Raw genomic sequence first — 20,357 nt, forward strand, 5'->3', positions numbered from 1 at the left:
ACCATCTGACTTTGCAGCACAGAGCTCTCGCTTTGATCACGACCTCTACTCCCCCATAGGGGTGAGTAGTTTACGCTTTACAAATACCGTATTGATTTACCTGCGCACTCCCTGTACAACAACACCTAAGCACCATATACAAGTTTGACAAGTGTGGCACAGCGCCCAGAGCACATGACTTCACAGCATAGCAAACACAGGCTCACGGTTTCATACCAGAGTCCAGCAGCAGCTCAATTTAGCAGCATGACACTATAGGCAATACCTCACTTAATTTCCGTGCCCAAGCACTTTCATACCAGTAGGGGTCAGTAGTTCACCGGCTTTACCCTGAGTCCGTCAGCAGCTCAGCTTATGCCCCCAGCGCCATCAGACCCGTAGGAGTGAGTAGTTTGCACTTTACAAATACCAAATTGATTTGATACGCACAAATTTCCCTTCGCACTCCCTGTATAACACCCCCTAAGCACCATACACAAGTTACAATGTTCAAAACAAAAGTTCCTTCGAGTAGGTATAACTACATACTGACACTACCTGGACAGATGTGGCACAGCGGCCAGAGCACATGACTTCACAGCATATGACACACTGTTTGGACTCACACTTTCATCCCATCATCTGGCAGCAGCTCAGCCTAGCACCATGAGACTGTACACAATACCTCACATATTTTCCATACCCCAGGACTTTTAGACGAGTACGGGTCAGTAGTTCGTCCTAGTAGGTATAAACACATGCTGACACTACTTCCACAGGTGTAGTGCAGCGGCCACGGCACATGACTTCACAGCATAACTCACACAATTTGGGCTCACGCTTTAATCCCCGACTCCCGCACCAGCTCACCTTAGCAGCATCAGACTCTAGGCAATACCTCACTTAATTTCCGTAGCCCAGCACTTTCAGACTGCTAGGGGTGAATACTTTGCTTCACACCCCATCTATAGCACACCCTAAACACCCCACAGGGGTTACAGTGCTCCTCCCCTCCTCTTTCCCACTTTTTTTGCCCTGTTTTCCCCTTACTCACTTCGACGGAATCACATAATGGCGGCCAAAATTTCCTAGTTGCAACCACTCGCAGCACTCACAACCAATAAGCAGCAAGTTTGTGCTCGTAACTCCTCAGCCAATCAGATGGCAGAATGCCCAAATATCGATATCTGTAAATTTTGATATTTCTCAAAAACTACTGAACAGATTTATACCAAATAAATAAAAGCATGCTTTCTAGACCAAGACCCTTCACCCTGCCAAATATGGGGAAATTCCGTTCACCCGTTCGACCTGTAGCCTTGTCTAAAGTTTCCTATGGAAATTAACATGGAGAAAACATGTTTTGGGACCCCCCTTTTTTCTCGGGCCCCCTTTGATGAATCACCCCCAAACTTCCCACATTGGAGCTGATATGAAGAAAGAATTTGTTTGCAAAATTTCATGAGGAATCATAAAACGACGCCAAGGTTATAAGCAAAACAAAAAATGTTCTTCCTATGGAGACTTGCTCCTAACTATAACTACCTACTGGCGAACGCCAGTAGGTAATATATATATATATATATTTTAATTCAACAGTGAAGCAATTGTATATAAATAGTCATGATAAATGATTTACGTACCTATGCAGTCACTTATATACATGTTAAAAACAGGAAAATATCAGTAATATGTACATTTGTTTTGCAGAACTAATGAATATCTAAATATATATTTTTTTTAACATAATTATTCTACACATTTATACAAAGCAATACACATATATAGGTAAATATCTATAGTACAAATAAATGCTTATATACAGAGGGATATGCAGTATATTTCTGTTTGTGTATGGTGCTTATGTGGGGAAGAGCCAATTCTTGAGTAGTTTTCTGAAGATAAGGTGGTTATCCATGCATCTTATGTTGAGGTAAAGAGTTCCATAGTTTGGCTGCTTGAACAGAGAAGGATGTACCACACATGGTCTTTTTCTTGTATCTGGATTTTGAGGCGAGGTGCCACTCTAAAGCGGAGGTTCCTTTGTTGAATGTGTTTGGTGATTTTATTCCTGATGAAGAGAAGTCCTGTTCCAGCTATTGCTTTGTGGGTGATACAGAGCAGCATGAACATAGATCTTCTGGCAACCGGTTACCAATGCAGGGCTTTCAGGGCAGGGGAGAAGTGGTCTTGCCCTTTCATGTGTAAGAGTAGTCTGGCAGCTGAGTTCTGAATCCGTTGTTGTCTTTTCATGGACGTTAATGCTGATCCATGGTAAAGGCTATTGGCGTAATCGAGTTTGGACAGAACAAGGGAGATCTTAGCTTGGACCTTGTGTGGAAATCCCAAATGGAGGAAGGTTTTTCACAGAGTTTTTATAGTAACACAGCTTGAAATTGCTAGTTTGTCCACTTGGGCATTCATAGATCGCTTGGAGTCGAGATTTCTTACTTCATTTGAGACTTCAGGCAGTGTCCCAAGATCATCAGGCCAGGAGGCAAGTGGTCATAATGTTTCCAATCGCCACACGAGTACCATTTAGGAAGCATTCAAATTGAGATGGCTCCACATCATCCATTGATCCATGGCTCTTCGACAAATGAAAATTAGTGAGTTTCCAATGTCTTTGGGGCATTCCACTTGAAGGAATATTTGTGTGTCATCTGCATAGTTATAGCACGTGAGGTGAAATTGATTGATCAATGCTGGTAATGACTTCATGTAGATGTTAAAAAGCATGGGCGAGATGATAGAGCCCTGAGGGACCCCAGCGTTTGTGGAGTATGCTTGGACAAGAAAGTTGGGGTATGGATGGCATTAGTTCTGTGGTGAAGGTAGGATGCAATCTAGTATAGAGCAGTCCCCTCTATGCTAGCTTCATAGAGTCTTTGTATCAGAGTGTCATGGTCAACCGTGTCAAAGAGGTCCAAGAGAAGTAGCTACACAACCCAATTGCAATGAACTGTGTTCTTCAGGTCATCCGAGATGTCATGAAGGGCATATTTTGTGCCTCTTCCTGGACAGAATCTTGTTTGGAAATCTGAAAGTATGACATTATCTTCAGTGAACTGTGACATCTGGGCTAATGTGGCTATTTCTATCAGTTTGCCCAGGAAAGGTCAATTTGTAATCAGTCTGTAGTTGTCAGGGTTCAGCAGGTCCAAGTTTGTTTTCTTCAGTAATGGGCGTATGTGTGACTTTTTGACTTCTTCTGGAAATATTCCAGTAGTTAAAGAGTTGTTGATGATTCTTCTTCGGAAGGAACAGAGAGGCTGGGTTGGAGTATTCTTGGATTGTTTTGTAAAAGGATCAGTGCTGATTCTTTGTCTTTGTTTTAAGTATGAGGCCAACGTGTCTGCTTTGGCAGTATAATGATTTGCCAGTTTGTCTGTGAAATCTTGAGTAAAGGGATGAGCTCCTTCTAGGTAATTTGGTTTATGAAATTCATTGAGTATTTTATTGAATTCTTTATTTGCACATTTAGCATTTTGAATTCTGTCTGAATAGTATCTTTTGTTGAATTATCTGTTAATTTTTGGTAGGTGAAGTTTGTCTTGATTGGTGTTTGTTTTGAGCCAGGCATGTTGCAGCTTTCTAATTTGTTGTTTTATGTTTTTTATCTCTGTATTTCTCCAAGGTGCTTATTTTCTTTTGTTCTGTTGTGTGGTTTTTAGTGGCATGAGGATATCAAAAGCTTCCTCTAACCACTCATATAGTTTTTTAACAGAATGCATTGTTTTTAGATCTGTACTGGATGTTAGTTGTGTTTCTAAGTCTTCCAAATTGAGTTTGTACCACGATCAATAGGTGGATGCAAGTTTTTGGTGGCAGTTTTAAGTGCGTCGCTAGGTGTTGTGACCATGTGACTGGAGTTATAGTTTAAAAGGTATCTAGTTCGTTATTAGGTAAAATTACATCTAAGAAGTGTCCAGTGTTGTGTGTGGGTTTGTGGGCGATCTGATGTAGGTTCAGTGTGTCTAGGCCAGCGATGATTGTTTTCAGTTGGGGCATATTGGGTTTGTCAAATCAAATGTTGAGGTCACCTAGAACTCACTGGTTGGAGTGTAGTGTTATCAGGTTTGAAACCATGTCTAGAAGCGTGTCTGGGAATGTCGCATTGCTAGGTGGAGGTCTGTAAAGGAGTAGGAAGTTACAGGAGAAAAATGGTGTAGGATATGGTGAAAAGAGCCTCACAATTTTTTATGGAGGTCATCAACTTTAGTGATATGTAATGTTTGTCTGAACGCAACAGCTAGGCCACCTCCTTTTTTGCCTATATGATTTTGTGTGATTATTTGATAGCCTAGAGGAACAACTTCATGCAGGACTAGAGCAATATCATCTCCCAACTATGATTCAGTTATGAATATTATGTCTGGTTTTGATTCAGTGAGAAGGTTGTAGATGTGATGTTTGTTTTTAGAGAACGATCAAGCATTTATAAGTAGACAGTGTAGAGAATGTGCTTTGGCGATAGTGTGACTTTGTTTTGTAGAAGAGTGAGCAGTATTTTGTGGGATTGTAGCAGGAGTGTCATTAGTGCTGGTATTAGATGTATGAAGATAGTAATAGTGTAGCAGTTCCGTATCATGTTCCACATCCAGCAGGCTAAGAAGGCATTTTAAGGGGTCTGTGTATGAAGGTGGTGGAGATGGTGTTTGAACGTGACTTGGTGTGCTATGTTGTTTTTGTGGTGTTTCCTTGTTGCGCAGTAGACTTGGAGAAGCAAAGTTGTGATGTGTGGCATGTTGCTTATATTGTTTGCGTGTGTTTATGGTGGAAGGTGTATGTGTTAGGGGTAGTGGTGCAGCATGTGGGTCATGTAGTAAGGTTCTAAATTGGCCAATGGATAAGAGGCAGTTAGAAGAGAGTTGCTGTGTTTGCTGTATGTGTGTTAGGTGTGGCGGAAGAGAGAAAGCTTGGCATTGGAGTTTATTCATTTGTGCAGTTTGAAAGGTTATGAAGTGTTGCGCTTGAGAGATAATGTTGTGCTGGTGTGAGTGATATGTTTTGTTTTTGAGGAGTAGTAAAAAGAGGTGCTGACCTATTAGGTCGAGCCTAGCGTAGCGCATGTGCTGCACTTGGAAAACAACCTCTTGCAATCTCTTCAGCTTTCCTAAAAGCTCGTGCATGTGGAGCTCACACGCCATTGGCTTTTGTGTCTGGATTTATTACGCAATTGGCCAAAGGCATGTGGATGTCTCAGCTTCTTTTAAAAGGTTTACTCCCAGAGCGTTTTGCTCTCGGGAGCCAGCAGAGGCACGCAGGGGCCATGTGGTTTTAATCAGCATGTGTGTGCTTGTTTTCCCCTTACAAACAATGAAACGCCAGCAGCGGCGCGCAGGGGCCATTTGTTTAGGTCGGCGCGCGCGCGCGCACCACTCCCGGGCTTGTTTTTGTTGCAATAAATACACAGGAACAGCCTTCCTTTCCATTCATGTTTAATATATAGAGTAAGTATCCAAATCTTTGAATGGGTTCCACTTTTGTGCAGAAGATGTACTGCAGCTACTAATGCTCTGAGCGAAGTGAAGTGTAAACATCTGCTTGCATGTGTGGCGCGTTCGCTGTGGGAGGACGCCTGGCTGGTCCGCATGGCTGCAACCGGTGGTCCCAGGCCTGGGCCTCGGCGGGCCAGAGCCTTCCTCTCTCTCACATTGTCCATTAATTGGCATGCGCGCGGAGGCCTTCGCCAACAGACCGGGATTGAATGGGCTGTCAGTGCATGGCCGGTGGTCCCTGTGGAGTGCGTCAGAGGCATGCTGGCGAGGGAGCGGGTCCAGCTGGTATTCTGCCGTGTCTGCTGTGTGTACAGACGCAGCTCAGCCTGCCCGTCCTTCCTTTCGCAAACTGATATTAAAATAACGCGAAGACGGCTGCCTGCTCACAGAGAAGGGCTGGGTGATGAACTCTGTGTGACTCAAAGGCAAAGCCCCATGTTGTTTATTTGTGTACAAATAATGGCATTCTGGCCAAACATATGAAATGATTGAATGTTGCGATACAATCTCTCTCAGCTGGTTTGCTTGTTGCCACGGTTATCAACAGGCACACCTCCAACATTCAGCGCTACACTGTATAAAATGTGACGTATTTTGCTGATCTTCTTTAATGTATACCAAAAACGTGTTCACTCACATACGCACATCGTGACTTCCTGCTTGAATGGCAGAGCTTAAGAATTGCAGAAACACGCGCTGTTCAATGCCAGGCGGCGTTCGTGATTTGCAAAAGATTTGCTCATGAGAGAGACATAAACCGCGCAGGATAATTAGATTCACAGAACAGAAACGCCATCCTTGTAAGGGGTTCCACATTTCAGGAAGCCTAGTGATTCGGCCAGTGCAATGGGGGAAGAATGCACGGAAAGGGGCATTTGTGTTCGGGAGAACGCCGAAGACCTGCCATAATGACATTGATATAGTGCTGAGAGTCTGTTACTATCTGCGTGTATTCTTTAACTGTAACAAATACCTCATTCAGGGCCTGCCCCGCGCTTTGCGTTGGGTGACATGCTTGCGGCGGTTTTAATATTGGGTCTATTAAGCCGGCCTCATACTCCATTAGCCTTTCTTTGGGCCTGACCCAATGAGGTGAGGGGGTCCTGAGACACAGTGTGAGAATGCAAAGGGCTCCATTCTCACCTGGGGAGCTCATTAGGACCGCATGGAAAGACGATCAATGCTCGCCCATTACCAGCCCTGGCACTGATGGCTGCTCCCAAGGCGAGCAGCCTGGTGTCAGAGGGGCCTTTGTCGCCCCCAGGCCTTGGCTGCACCACAACGGTGGAGCTCAACCACAGGAAGTGCTCATTTGTCATTCCGCACTTCACTGTTTGTGGCATAAAAGCATTAAATCTTTTGTAGGCACTTAGCCCCAGAAGAGAAGAGAAACTTGGGGGGCAGCTCATGCGAAAAGGAGTTACTGCTATACTGGAGTTTAGGGAATCTGTTATTTGTGGCGTGCTTGTGGGGCTTTCCAAAAACCCACAAGTACCCAAAAGAGTTTTCTTGATCAGGTACACATTAATAATGAAAGTTAGAAAATACTTTGTACAGCGTATGGAAGTTAGAGCATACCCGTGGTTATATGATATTCCAGGTAAGGGCATATTTAAACTAATTTGCAACATGACAGCAGGAATGTAAAATCTTTTGGCTATTGTAGGAGGAGTTTCCGTGAGGCATTTTGATTTCAACTTGCCTACCCTGCTCTCCCTCGAGTCAGGGCCCATGTGCCCCTCTCAGTGAATTCTGCACTGCTGAGACCCCCCCCCCTCCCCCGGGGTTATCGGATTCTGTAGGAGCGGTACCTTGCTCACCAGCCTCCTTCAGGCACCATCGTGGGGACTGCAGGAGACCTTCACTCTCTTTTACGCACGAGACAACGCCTACTATTTATTTTCTTTAAAACATTCCATATAGTGCTTTGAGATTGTCCAGATGGGAGCCCTGCTGGTGTGTAAATTTGTCCTGCTTTAGGAGGCATGTCAGTACCAATTTGTATGAACTTATACCGCACAAAGGGCGTCATGTAGATAGCTAAATACCGGTCGGTAACGGCCGAAATTCGGTAAATATCCCGTTACCGACCGGTATTTAGCTATTTGGGATGTAGGAGGCATAATTCAGGATTCGGTAAATTACCGAATCGGTAAAATACCGAATCGGTAAATACCGAATCCTGAATGTAGGGAGCACTCTAAAGGGTGCAAATTAGAATTAAGAATTTGTTATTTACCACCAAATACAGGTTGGTGATAAATAACGAATACCTTGCAAAACGCAATATTTTGCAGATGTAAGAGTGCCATGTGGCAGACATACATGCCCTTAGGGCATGTATGTGCGCCACATGTGCACACATGCAAGAATCAGGGGTGCAACAGGGTGTCAATGTGACACCCTGCCACCCTTGTATATGCTCCCCCCATTACCGAATCGGTATTTACCGAATCGGTAATGGTGACTGGCTTCCCATTGATTCCTATGGGCCTCCAGGCCCATAGGAATCAATGGGAAGGTATGCCCCATTACCGAATCGGTAAATACCGATTCATATTTACCGAATTTTTCCGATTCGGTAAAATTTACCGAATCAATACCTACATCACATTTACCGATTCATAAATACCGAATCGGTAAAATTCGGTATTTATGAATCGGTAAATGTGTTGCTACCTACATATGGCCCAAAGTGCGGCAGTGGATCTGCTCTCAAGGGGCATGGGGAAAGAATCGGATTATTTTAAAAGCAGGCCTATGTGCAGAGCATTAGCATATAAAGCCTGCAGCAATCCCTTGTCTACTTTACTCAAAGCTTACAAGAAGGCATTAGGAGGTTCAACAGGGATGTTTTGTCTTGAGATTCCGATTCTTGAAATGTCGGACAACAATGCGGTCACTTTTCCCCAGTTATTCCCCTTAATCCTGTAAGGGAGGAGAAAAGAGTTTGTAATCAAATGATCACCTGTTAGGAAATCACTGTTTCTGCCTCAAATTATTTCTAAAAACTCCAATATGTCGGCTGAAATGCCGTGAGTTCTAGCTAAACAGTTTTATTTAAGGAAAGTTAACCATCGAAAGTGTTGCTCTTTTAATTATGCCTTCACTCCTGTGTGTGATTTGCAGTGGGAAGGACCAGTCAATGGACATATTCGCAGACTTCAAGTTTGTTTGTACGTCAATTGGCAAAGTCAATAGCTCTGGCTAGACACTTATAAGGTCCCAAAGGCGAGACCTATTGGCTATGCCAATGCTTGTTTGTTTTATGAGATGGCTTTGTTTGCATAGTATAGCTTGAGTGCGAAAGGTGTAATGTAAAGTGGGTGGTGACCAAGGTTGGGCGGTGAACTCTGCTCTGCCAGCTGTTGGTGGAGTTTTGCTAACTCGACACTCCACCGGGAGTGTGAAGTTAGGCAAAAACTCTGATTCTGCCATGTAGCAGAGTTTGCCCCCGTCACCCATGGCAAGAAAAACTAGCATTTGCAGTGCAATAGGTCTCGCATTTACGCGAGTTTCAGCTATTGGCATTGTAAATGACAGTGCCTTTTATTGATATTTTAGAAACCAAAACATAACAGGCATTGTCATTCAAAATGCCAATAGCTGAAACTTGCGTAAATGCGAGATCTATTGCATTGTAAAACAAGTATTTCTACGTACCCATAAAAGTGAAATCTGACTCTGAACGTGACTGCTTGCAGCTGCTGGTTGCCATGGAGTTGCCTTCTTCTGGTTGAATTGGCAACCATAAGTATATCTTACAAACTAGGACTGCCTGTGATCTACCTTCAACTGCTATGCGGGGAGAACGCGTCCACCCTTTTAAGGGCCTGGCCCTCTTTTTGACAAGCTACAGTTTACGGCTGAGTGCATTATAGGTCGGCCATCTTAGGACAGTTCCATTCATAAAAATGCATTATTGATTATAAACTATAACAGAGTGCGTGGCATATGCGAGTTTGCCTCCGTATCTTCCGTTGAAACCGCAATGTTCTCTGAGGGAAAACCAGGGACGGTTCCTTTAATGCCAGTCAGCTTTTTCTCTACCTCAAATCATATGTCAGTGTATAAGTGAGTCCACAATCCGCATTAAACTAATTCACACGTTTTCACTACAAACATATTCCCCATGGGGCACAGCGCCAGTTGCTATTAGTAATACAGCGCAGAACAAAACAAATTTGCGCCCCATAATAGAAGATACAGCTCACCATGCTGAGCTGCAACAATTGTGAACAACAACAAGGCGAGGAGGGAGAGGAGGGGGGCCACGCCCCCAACCATGACCTGCGCTTACATTTGTCGGCAGGGTCTGACACGTACATCAGGGAGGGGTAAAAAACAGATGGCACACTGCAGGCAATTAAGTGCCAGCGAAGCGGAGGAAAACTGTAGTTAGGTGCTGCTGCCTCGGGACTACAAGGAAGTTACCATAGGATCAACAGCCAAAAGAAAGCAAGAAAACAACAGCAATGCCAGATTTAAACCAATCGCAAGGGGCAGGAGAAATTACACGGAGTTGAAGCTAATATACAGATTACTATAAGTCTCGCTGAGCCAAGGCGAGACCTAAAAATGTGTTTAAAAAAACTGATTTTAGATGCCAAAATCAAGTTTGCTAACTAATAAGTAGAAAACGTGGGACTTGCGCTAAAAAGGACAATTTTGGATATGGATACATGTTACCTCACGCAGATGAAGAAAGAGCCAAACTGCAGAGCCCTCTTATTAGTGTGAACAAACATTGGTAAAGTCACCACATCAGGCTTGGACTGTGAGAAGAGGTCTGTGGAAAAAATCCCAATGGCAGTCTCCTTCAGGGGGATGGGCATGGTGGCAGGGTGAGTACAGCTAGCCAGGCAGCGATGCTGCTTCTGTCACGCCAGATCTGTGCTGACAGGGTGAGCCACCAAGCCTATGCTGTAAAGTTAAAGGCACCTTGTAAGCATCTGCAAAAGGCTGTGGCTCTGTATTGATCATGTTAGCACGTGTGTCTGCAAGCCAGATGCTAAAAACTCTTGGAAGGAGGGACAGAAAAGCTGATTGAATGCCATCCCCGGTAAGCTCTCTGACTCATCTTATATTCCGTACTGAAACCAAATATATGTATTATTCTGAGCAAATGACTCATTCTTTCTAGAAAATATGCCCCTGAGGAGTGTTCCCGGCAAAACACAGTTACATTTGTGATTTTATTATGTTTAAACTACTTGAATAAATGGAATGGTGGAGCAGTATGGTATGGATTATTATGTCTTGATTAAAATTTTGTGATTACGTTTGTGGAAAATGGAATGTAGCATAGTGGCGCACATCACTGTGTGAAAGAAAACACAGGCCAACGCTGACCTGGGTTGTCAGGAAATGCATTACTGCATGAACATATATCCTCCAGAAGGTCGGACGCACTCACTGGGTACTTGTGACATGTTCAAAGCTGCATCACTGACCGGCACTGAGCACATCCACTTACTTCCCCATGTCACTGCAGCCGCCCCAGCCCCATGTACAGACAGATGCATGCAGCCCTAGCCCACTCCCCTCCCGCACACACACACATAAGAAAATCAGTACAAGATCACCACAGCCCCTCCCGAGTGCACACTATTAAAACATCATGCAGTGCCGCCAATGGGAGGCTGAGATATGTTTGAGCATCCAATGATCACTGATTAGGTGTCCGGTGAGAGTTGTTGTCATCCGTTCTGCACCTGTGCGGTTACCTGATGTATGACATGACAGGCTGCACAATACAATGGAAACAGGTACAGACGGACATGGAGAAGCCACCCCTACTGAAGGCCTCGCACTGCGAACCCTGGGAACACCGCAAACATCTTGGCAGTGGGGGCTTAGGAAACGTGAACCTCTACTGACACCAGGTAGGAAGGGGGCTGGGCTTACAGGGAATAGAAGAATGAAGCTAGGACTCACTCCACCTGTGGATGCAGAGGGCTCATTTCTTATGATGGAGTACACTTAGCTCAGCAGATTGGAGGGTTGGAGGTGTGAAGTGAGTGGCAGCATACATGCCCTAGCTGGGAGTGTTTTTTTCTAGGCATTCCTACTATTTGCATGCATAACTTGGTGCAGTTTTAAAAAAAAGAGAGTCTTTAGTGCGGAGCGGATTTCCATGGAATTGTAGTGAGCTTTAATGCAACTCTGTGGAATTCTGCATACTACAAATTCGCAAACTCCTCCCACCCTTAGTGGTGATGTGTTTGTGAGTAGAGTGTATGTTGTGTGTAAGAAGGGATGAAGTAGATTTAAGAGTGTTGGTCTAAGACTCGTTTGCTGCAAGACTTAATATGTGTGGTGCAGCGGAGTGTAAGTGTTGTGTTATTATGGTAGAAAGAAGAGAAGGGCGTTGGTTGGAGAAATGCTGGAAGGCTGAGCATAGGTTTGCTAGTGACAAAAAGGGGTCTGTTAGAGCAGGTAGTGTATGTTTGGATGGTATATAGTTAAGTATGGTGTGGATTTGGGTTGTGTTAGTGATGAGTGTATTGGTTAGCGGTATAGGATATAGTGGTGTACTGTTTGTTGGTGATAGTGTAAATGTGTGGGGAGCTGGGATAGAATGGTGTATAGATGTGGTATGTGTGGTGGAGATGTGAGTGCTGGGACACTGAATTGTGCATAGGGTTACTTTGTAGTAAATGAGTAGAGTAAATTTGCTGTGAGTGTGTTAATCCATAGTTATGGATGTGTATGGAGTAGGGTGGTTGTTGGTGTATGTGAATTTCGGCAGCATTTCTGGCCCTGTCTGACCAGTCTCGAACAGGCTCAAACAGGCAAGTGCCCATATCCTCTCTGCCCTTGGCCTCGACACCCGTGCTGAGATGCCCTAAGCCCTGGCCTAATATTGCCCTTGTAATCAGGTGACCCCTTCAACCAATGGGAACCCTAGGCCCAACCCTAACCAGTCACAATTCTATCCTTTAACCTTACAACGAATAGAACACCAGCCCCTTACAGCCAATACCGGCCCTATTCTCAGCAGCCAATCAGTCACAAAACCCTAAACCCTACGATCAATTGAAAGCCTAATCTCATCCCTAGTGTTAACCTTAGTCCCAGCAGCCAATCATTCAGGAAACCCTAAACCCTACATCTAATCAAATGCCCAGCCCGAGGAGCCAATCCAAAAACCAAAACATTTCCATCAATCAGATCACTAGCCCTAAGCCCTACATCAATAGAACCACTGACCCAGGAACCAATCAGTACCCCCAAAACCAAAGCAATGAGAGCCCCAACCCTAATCCAATAGAAACACCAGATGCAACCACCAATCAGTGCACACATGTAGCATCCAATAGGAGACTATATAAGCTCTCTGCGACCTCAGAAATGTTTGCTTGCCAGGGAGTTGGAAGCTGCTCCTCAATGTAGAATCTCCTAGGAGACAGACAGGCTCAATCCACACTTTGGAGTCCTGCAGGTACGGGCCTAACAAACTTTGCCCTCTAACAATACTGATTTTACAAAACTTTACTCACTCTCCTAGCCAAGTAAGCGTACAATCACTAACAAACACAGCTTAAACAGATAACAGCAGATTACTGCTGTCTCAATGCACTCTCTGTTCACTCTCTGATGTATAATATCTCTGTTGCTAAGGAGGAAGGAAGGGAATCTGGTTTCACTCACTTGTTAATACAAAATGGGAGCTGGGGGGATTGCTCAATGTAGGAAGGTGGAATCTGACTATATGGTTGCCCCCACTTTTTTCCTGGTGTTTTGCTGGTGTATGACTTAGTTGGACTGGGATCTTGCTATTCAGGGCCCCAGTCTATCTGCTTTCTCTGTAAAATGGTTTACATGTACATTAGGTACATATCGAATTGGATTCTGGAGTGCCTTATAAGCCCCTAGTATATGGTATGCTATGTACCTAGGGCATAGGTACCTCAGAGGCCTACCAGGGGCTGAAGCATGTATTATGCCACCCCTGGGAAGCACTCCAAAATGGCACCACAGGTCTGCTACTGCGGCCTGGGTAAGGGTGTGCTTGCACCCCTTACAGTGGTATAGGCTACCTATATCAACATTTATATACAGACACATAAAAACCTATAAGTCACTCCTATGACAGGCCTTGACAATCCTAAAGGTAGAGTGCTTGGTTTTGTGTGAGAGGGTGCCCAAGCATGATTTGAGCCCCTCTGCAGCTTTCGGAAATCCTTCCTTATAGCTGTTCTGTGATACAGCCATACCATGTACTCTTAAGTGCATTATAACCTCGCAGTAAATGCTAACTTTGGAATACTACGCCCCCACCAGTTCTTGCGGCAGGGGTAGCATTCCACCCTTCTAGAGGGAGAGACATGTTCACACTGGTCAAACCCAGTAGGACTTTCCTGAGCCCTGGCATCACAAAATGGATGCCTCTGCCACAGACACGGGTCTCGCCTCCTGCTGCTGACCGAAACTCTGGCAGGGGAGGCCTGGACAATAGGTAACCACCTCCACAGACAGGCAGATGTGTATTGGGGCTGGGCAGGAGCACTCTCTGGTGCTTTGAAGTGCTGCACTGGGGGAACATTTGGTGTCCCTGTGCATAGTCCAGTTCAAACCGGTTGCAGGGGCTACCTGCCCCAGCTCTGGTGCAAAACTGGACAAAGGAAATGGGTGTAACCACCCCTCTTTCCAGGCCCACCCATAGGTGGGGCCTTAGAGTTAGACCATCTCCTAAATTTACTATAAGTATAGGAATCCAGTCCCTAGGACTTTAGATTACCCTGGACGAAACTCTGCAATGTACATCCTGGACCTTCGACATTCTATCCTGACTAGAAGACTGAAGAAATCTTCCTTGGGCTCAAGGAGTGACTCCCCTGATTGGCAGGCACCAAAGAAGCAACTGACCGGTCTGCATCGCTGAAGCTCCCGCTGGACGCCGAACTCTTTGCATCACCAGAGGTAGATTTCCAGACTTCCCTAAGGCTACCCTGAGTCCACAGCAAAGCTGAGGCCCGTGGCTATTGTGGGTGATGTGGAACCGTGACCCATGGACACCATGAACTTTTGCAGCAACACTATCTTCCTGGTCCTCCTTGAAGTTGTGCTTTGGGCTCCTAGTAGCCCCAGCCTTGAGCACCTCCTGCACCGAAGATTGCTGGCCTCCACTCCACGAGTGACCAGTGGGACAGTTTCATGTGCGACTGCTCAAGGCTCCTTCGCGATCACTAGCCACGAAGACAACTCCTCTTCTGCCTGGGCTTTCCTGGTTGCTCCAGATGTGCCCTGACTTACCCGTGCTGGGTGAGTCTCTCAGACCTTGCTGGTCTCTACCGCAGTCCTTTCTCTAAATTCCAGTGACTTGCCGTTGCCAAGGCTTGTTGGGTCCATTTTGGTCGCCGACACCGCAGCACTCGACAGACTTTGTGGGCAGCTCGAATCCGGCTCGTGGACTTCGTGGACGCCTCCTGGACCTCGTGGCTGAAGAGTCAAGACACCCATCAACTCACCTGAAGCACCCGACATCTGTGGGCATTGGTTCATCCTGCCCTCGGTCACTGGCAAGTGACCCAGACTCTGTCCCCTCTGCTTTCAGGTTCCTACCTTCCTAGATCCGGGCTTGGATCTCCTCGGACACTTCTCCTCTTCACGGCAGCAGCAGTTCTTTGCAGGCTTCCATTGAAATCGACGACGCGACCCGACACCAAAAGACACCTATGCACCCGGCTTCCTTGGGTGAGATAACTCGAGTACTCCGGTGCTCTCCTGGGTGCTAGCCCTAGAACTTCTTAAGTCCAAAAGAGTTTGGTTCTGACTCGATTAGAAGTGTCCCTAATCTTTAAATTTCCAACCACGACATTGCCCATAGAAGATAACGGGAACCCGCGGTTTTGTTTACACACTGCATACAGTCCCCGTGGGTACCCTCTGTCACTACCTTGGGTGGTTCTTTGGGGTCCCAGCAATTCTACAGACTCTAGGCCTTGTGTCTAGTTCAGTCATGGTTCTTATACCACTTTATTGGCATATGGTTTGGTACTCCCCTAGGGCCACAACGTTTATTTGTGCTATTACTGAAGCTTGCTCACTTGTAAATTAAGTACTTCGAACTCTAGTCTCATAAAGAGACTAGAGGGGTGTGTGTTAACCTAAATACATATATTTTAAATATATACCTGGTGTGGTTGTCCTTTCATTTGATCATTCAAGAGATTATAGACTGGTAAAACAAGCTGCTTTACATTCTTACAAGACTTAGCCTGAAGGCTGCTCCATAGCTACCACTAGGATAGCTTTCAATAAAGGTTGTCTTTAACCTATCACCATAAGGGGTTGTGATACAAGGGGCCCACTAGAAGTAGTGGACAGCATATATCAGGCCACCTTCTCACACTCAACACATAGGTTTGAGCTTAGACCTAGGGAGAAATTAGGAGGGAAATACAGGTAGTAAAGGACAATGTGAATAAACAAATAAGCAGGTCAAATGAAACGGTCACAGGCAAGTAAAAACCACAACTTTCTAAACAAAATAGGTGGCAAATGATGCAATCACGGGCAGGTAAAAAATGTACATTCAACTAAAGGCAAAACAGGTGTAAATGATGCAATCACAGGTAGGGAAAATCATTTTTTAAATTTCAGGAAAGAGACAGCACTAGACCTTCTCACCACCTCCTGCCCCTTGGCTCACTGCAATCTTGGGCACAGGGAAACTGCAGCCTCACAAAATAGAGGTGAATTACAACGTATGACCAGACCAAATGAGTTCAAATCTTAGCTTTCTGAATTGTGTGATCCTACTCAAATCACTATTTTTCACATTGCCTTATTTTAAGTTTGCGACGGTTCTGAGACCATAGTGCTAAAATTCAGTCTAAGATGTGTGCTACATAAAAATCAGCACTTGTGCATTGTTTAATAGACAATAATGTTACTATACAGACAACTATACTGGCCATATATGCAGTACACATGAGAAACTGACTTCTCTTGATGTAGCCATAATATTAAAAAAATAACCTATTTTTAATGTGGAAGAGTCTCTTATCTTTACATGATGGTTGTTGTTTTGATGCCTTTTACTTTGCCTCTTAGAGCCAAGTCAGATCTCTGACTGAGCTCTCATTATGATTCTCCTAGCCACCTGTACAGATTCGACAGGAGACAGTCTCAGGTCTGCAGTATGTACCGTCTCTGTTCCTGGACCACAGGTGTCATTGCACTACAAAGACACAGCTTATTGTTCCTTTCTCAGAATATCTCACTCGGTCTCCTGATGCACTGGCTAATGACATCATCTGCAGGACAGAATGTGGGTGCAGGGTGCCACCTTCCCACCCCAGAGGTCAGTGGGCTGTCCAAAGAAGGGGACATCCTCCTGGGTGGCATCTTCCCTCTCCACGACGATGTTGAATTTCAGGAGCCCACCTTCACCATGCAGCCTGCGTCCTTTACCTGCCAAAGGTACAGTCAGAGACAATGTTTTATGTTGATATTGTAGTCAATCTCTGTACATCCAGTTGGTGCTTTAAAAAGGTCCCCAGTTATGATGGCTTACAGGAATAATGCATGCACTGTAGGTATCTGTGTTTGATTTCATGCTAACAGATGTTTATGTTAACCTACATAGTGGTAATCATTGTATTCACCTCTGGAGGATAAAAAGCTGAGGAGGCATTTAGATTTGAACCTGTGACCAAGGGGTCAAACATAGATCCCTACAGTGAACACATTAGTCTACTGAGCTATCACACTCACCCAATGGGGATGGACTAGAACTTTGCTTGCAAGAGATTTCCTGGCTTTTGTTTGACCATAAATACAACCATATTGTATGTCTTCTCCTTGTTCATGTAAAAGGCTATTTTCACACTCTCTGGATGTGGCCGACCTTCCAACCCCTATAACCTTGTTCCTCATGACTTCAAGGTGAAAGATTCATACCCCTTCCACTCTGTGTTATGTCCCCACCTTTGTATTTACCCAAAGTTTGAAACAGAGAATGTGCTCTTATTTGAACATTTGTCATAAAATAAGTCAATTTTACAGGGCGAGGGTATAAGAGCTAGACACAAATGAGCTCTCCATTGACCTTGCAGGTTCCAACTCCAGAATTACCAGTCGCTGCAGGCCATGGTGTTTGCAATCGAAGAGATCAGCAGGAGGACGGATCTCCTTCCGAACATCACACTGGGATTTCAAATCTATGACTCCTGCAGGATCCTGCAGCGATCCCTAGAAGGGACTCTCTGGATACTGGCAGGACAAGCAGAGCCTGTCCCAAACTTTAGCTGCCAGTGGACTCTTCCAATCATGGGCATTATCGGTGATGCTAGCTCATCATGCTCTACTGTCATGGCGCGGGTGCTGGGTCTTTACAGACTACCCCAGGTAAGAACATGCCAACACATCAATTGTTACAGATTGTTCATAAGTAGAAGGTCTGATTATTGCAGGTGATTGTACACACCTGATTAGAAAGGGGCATATAAAACCATATGTTTGTATGTAGAATCATTTGAAACTGTGGCTAAAGCATTAAGGAGGTCAAAACTTAAAAATGGAGCAAATATTTTCTATAAAATATCTTCTTCATTTTTATCCTAAGGGCCTGATTACGAGTTTGGCGGTCCATCAGACTGACGAACTTGTGGTGATGTTCCCCGGACTGCCTGACTGGCGACCAGCTACCAAATTATGAATACGGTGGTCAGACCGCCACAGGCCCTCTGCCACTGCCAGGAATCATGGATACCATGGTGGAGGCACGGCAGTGGGAGTCTCTTGTATGCTGGTGGTGCCACTGTGGCACCGCCCAGCATATCAGGAGTTTCCCCACCGCCACAGTTTTCATGGCAGTTAAGTTGCCAATGAAACTGTGGCAGTGAGGAAACAAAGGGGGCCCTTCAGGGCCCCCGGTGCCTCAGGGCCATGGTGTGCCTCCTGCCCCCTGTGTAAAGTCACCCCCTTTCCTGCAAGCCATGGACTTTACAGTTCATGCTAAGCAGAAATGGGTTTTGGCATTCCCATTGTGGTATCTTTTCAATAGGCACCACATGGGAACGCCAAAGGACAGGCCGCCAAACTACGATATTGGCGGTCCTGGAGCAGGGCACTGGCATGGTGGCCCACTACATGACCACCAAACTTGTAATCAGGTCCTAAGTATTTCTTTTCATATGCCACATTACATGTTAGTATTTTATATGCAACCACATAATGGTAAGCTATTGGCAGGGTGAGTTACACTTGTGAGGTTGTGGTTAAATAAATGTAATCAGCATTTCCTCCTGCTTCATACTTTGCACCAACTAGAAGATAAGTGTATACTTCTATTTCTCCAGTTTTTGCACAGGCAAGTACTATCAGCTTTAGGTAGCAGCAATTACCTGGATAAAAGTGAGTGCATGGGTAATACCTCCAGAATAAAATATTTGCTATTGATACTCCCCACTTCATGTCAATGAGGACATAACAAGTGCACAAATTCATCTGATACCAAGAACACATTATTTAACACCATTTGCATAAGGGAATGTATAGTAAAAATCTAGCATACTTATAGAGGTAGGTTCTGATGGGTTTATGCCATGCAATGACTCAGTGCAGATGGTCGCAATAAACAACAGAGACTGGGTTTCTCCTCAGTGACTTTGCCATGACCACACGTTTGAATAGGATGCATATGCTAACAATACCAAACCTAAGTGCATCGCCTTGAAAACGCTCTATTGTGCTACTTGCTCATGATAGGAGCAATTTCTTACCTAGAACTATGATATTGCAATACATCCATCTGAATTATTATTAGCTATGCCCTGGAACATTGCATTCTCCAAGCATTATAGTGCTACTAGCTCTTCTCTCTCCCAAATTCTGAAGTAGTATCACTCCCAGAAAAGCACAGAATACCTATGCATACTATGTAAATGGACTCAAAATAGGTATTGTGCTTCCTAATGATCGAATCAACACTATCGATGTGACAAAATATTGAGGACAGAATATCGAAAATATAATATTGTCAGGTAAGTAAGTTTAGACTTTCTATACCTAACTCCACATAAATGTACCTGTGCAGTAGATATACCTCAAGGTAAGGCGATCTTTGGTTAGAAACAGTAAATTGGTACTATTTTATATACACTTACCTTTCAATATTTTGTCCCATGATATTCTGCCTTCAATATTTATTTTGTATTCTGTCAATCAATTGCGTGTCATTTGCTTTCTTGCCCTAAGTGCGCCGGGTATGACAGACATGGGTCCTGGGCTCACTTTGCCACTGGATTCAAGCTATCCTGGCTGATGAGGGGTGAAACTCCGAAACCAGTTCTAGGATGCCTGTTTCCGGTCCAGGGAGGACCTGGCTTGGCAGTTTGGGCTGTACTGTTCCCATGCCGCACAGTGTCAAGACTGATTTGCTTATGGCTAGGTCTAAACTGCGGCAGCATGGTTACCAAAAAGAATGATGGATTTAACAAAGATCTCTTGACTGGGGAAGAATGTTTTGATTTGTTCTGCATTCCTTCCATCAATTGTGTGTCATGTGCTTTCTCGCCCTAAGTGCGCCGGGTATGCCTAGACGTTGGTCCCGGGCTCACTGTGCCACTGGATTCAAGCTATCCTGGCTGATGAGGTGTGAAGCCCCGAAACTGGTCCTAGGATGCTTGTTTCCGGTCCAGGGAGGACCTGGCTTGGCAGTTCGGGCTGGACTGGGTCAAGACTGATTTGCATATGGCCAGGTCTAAACTGAGGTGGCATGTTGAGCAAAAGAATGATGGATTTAACTCAGATCTCTTGACTGGGGGTGAATGTTTTGATTTGTTCTGCATTCTGTCCATCAATTGTGTGTCTTTTGCTCAATATTAGTATGCCATGATATTGTTGGTGTTGATATGCAGTTGTACA

The 20,357-nt window shown here is 44.8% G+C and overlaps 1 protein-coding gene across 1 annotated transcript in view; it reads left to right on the forward strand.

The window, feature by feature from the left end:
* The first annotated feature begins 16,629 nt into the window (after window positions 1–16,629).
* The window catches only part of LOC146782694 (extracellular calcium-sensing receptor-like), a 64,671-nt gene continuing 60,943 nt past the window's right edge, over window positions 16,630–20,357 (forward strand). The window contains exons 1-2 of the mRNA XM_085638980.1: window positions 16,630–16,910; window positions 17,546–17,837. Coding sequence (XP_085495106.1) covers window positions 16,630–16,910; window positions 17,546–17,837 — 573 coding nt within the window. The remainder of the gene's footprint in view (window positions 16,911–17,545; window positions 17,838–20,357) is intronic.

The sequence above is a fragment of the Triturus cristatus genome, chromosome 12 (assembly GCF_964204655.1).
Source record: "Triturus cristatus chromosome 12, aTriCri1.1, whole genome shotgun sequence".
NCBI lineage: Eukaryota > Metazoa > Chordata > Amphibia > Caudata > Salamandridae > Triturus > Triturus cristatus.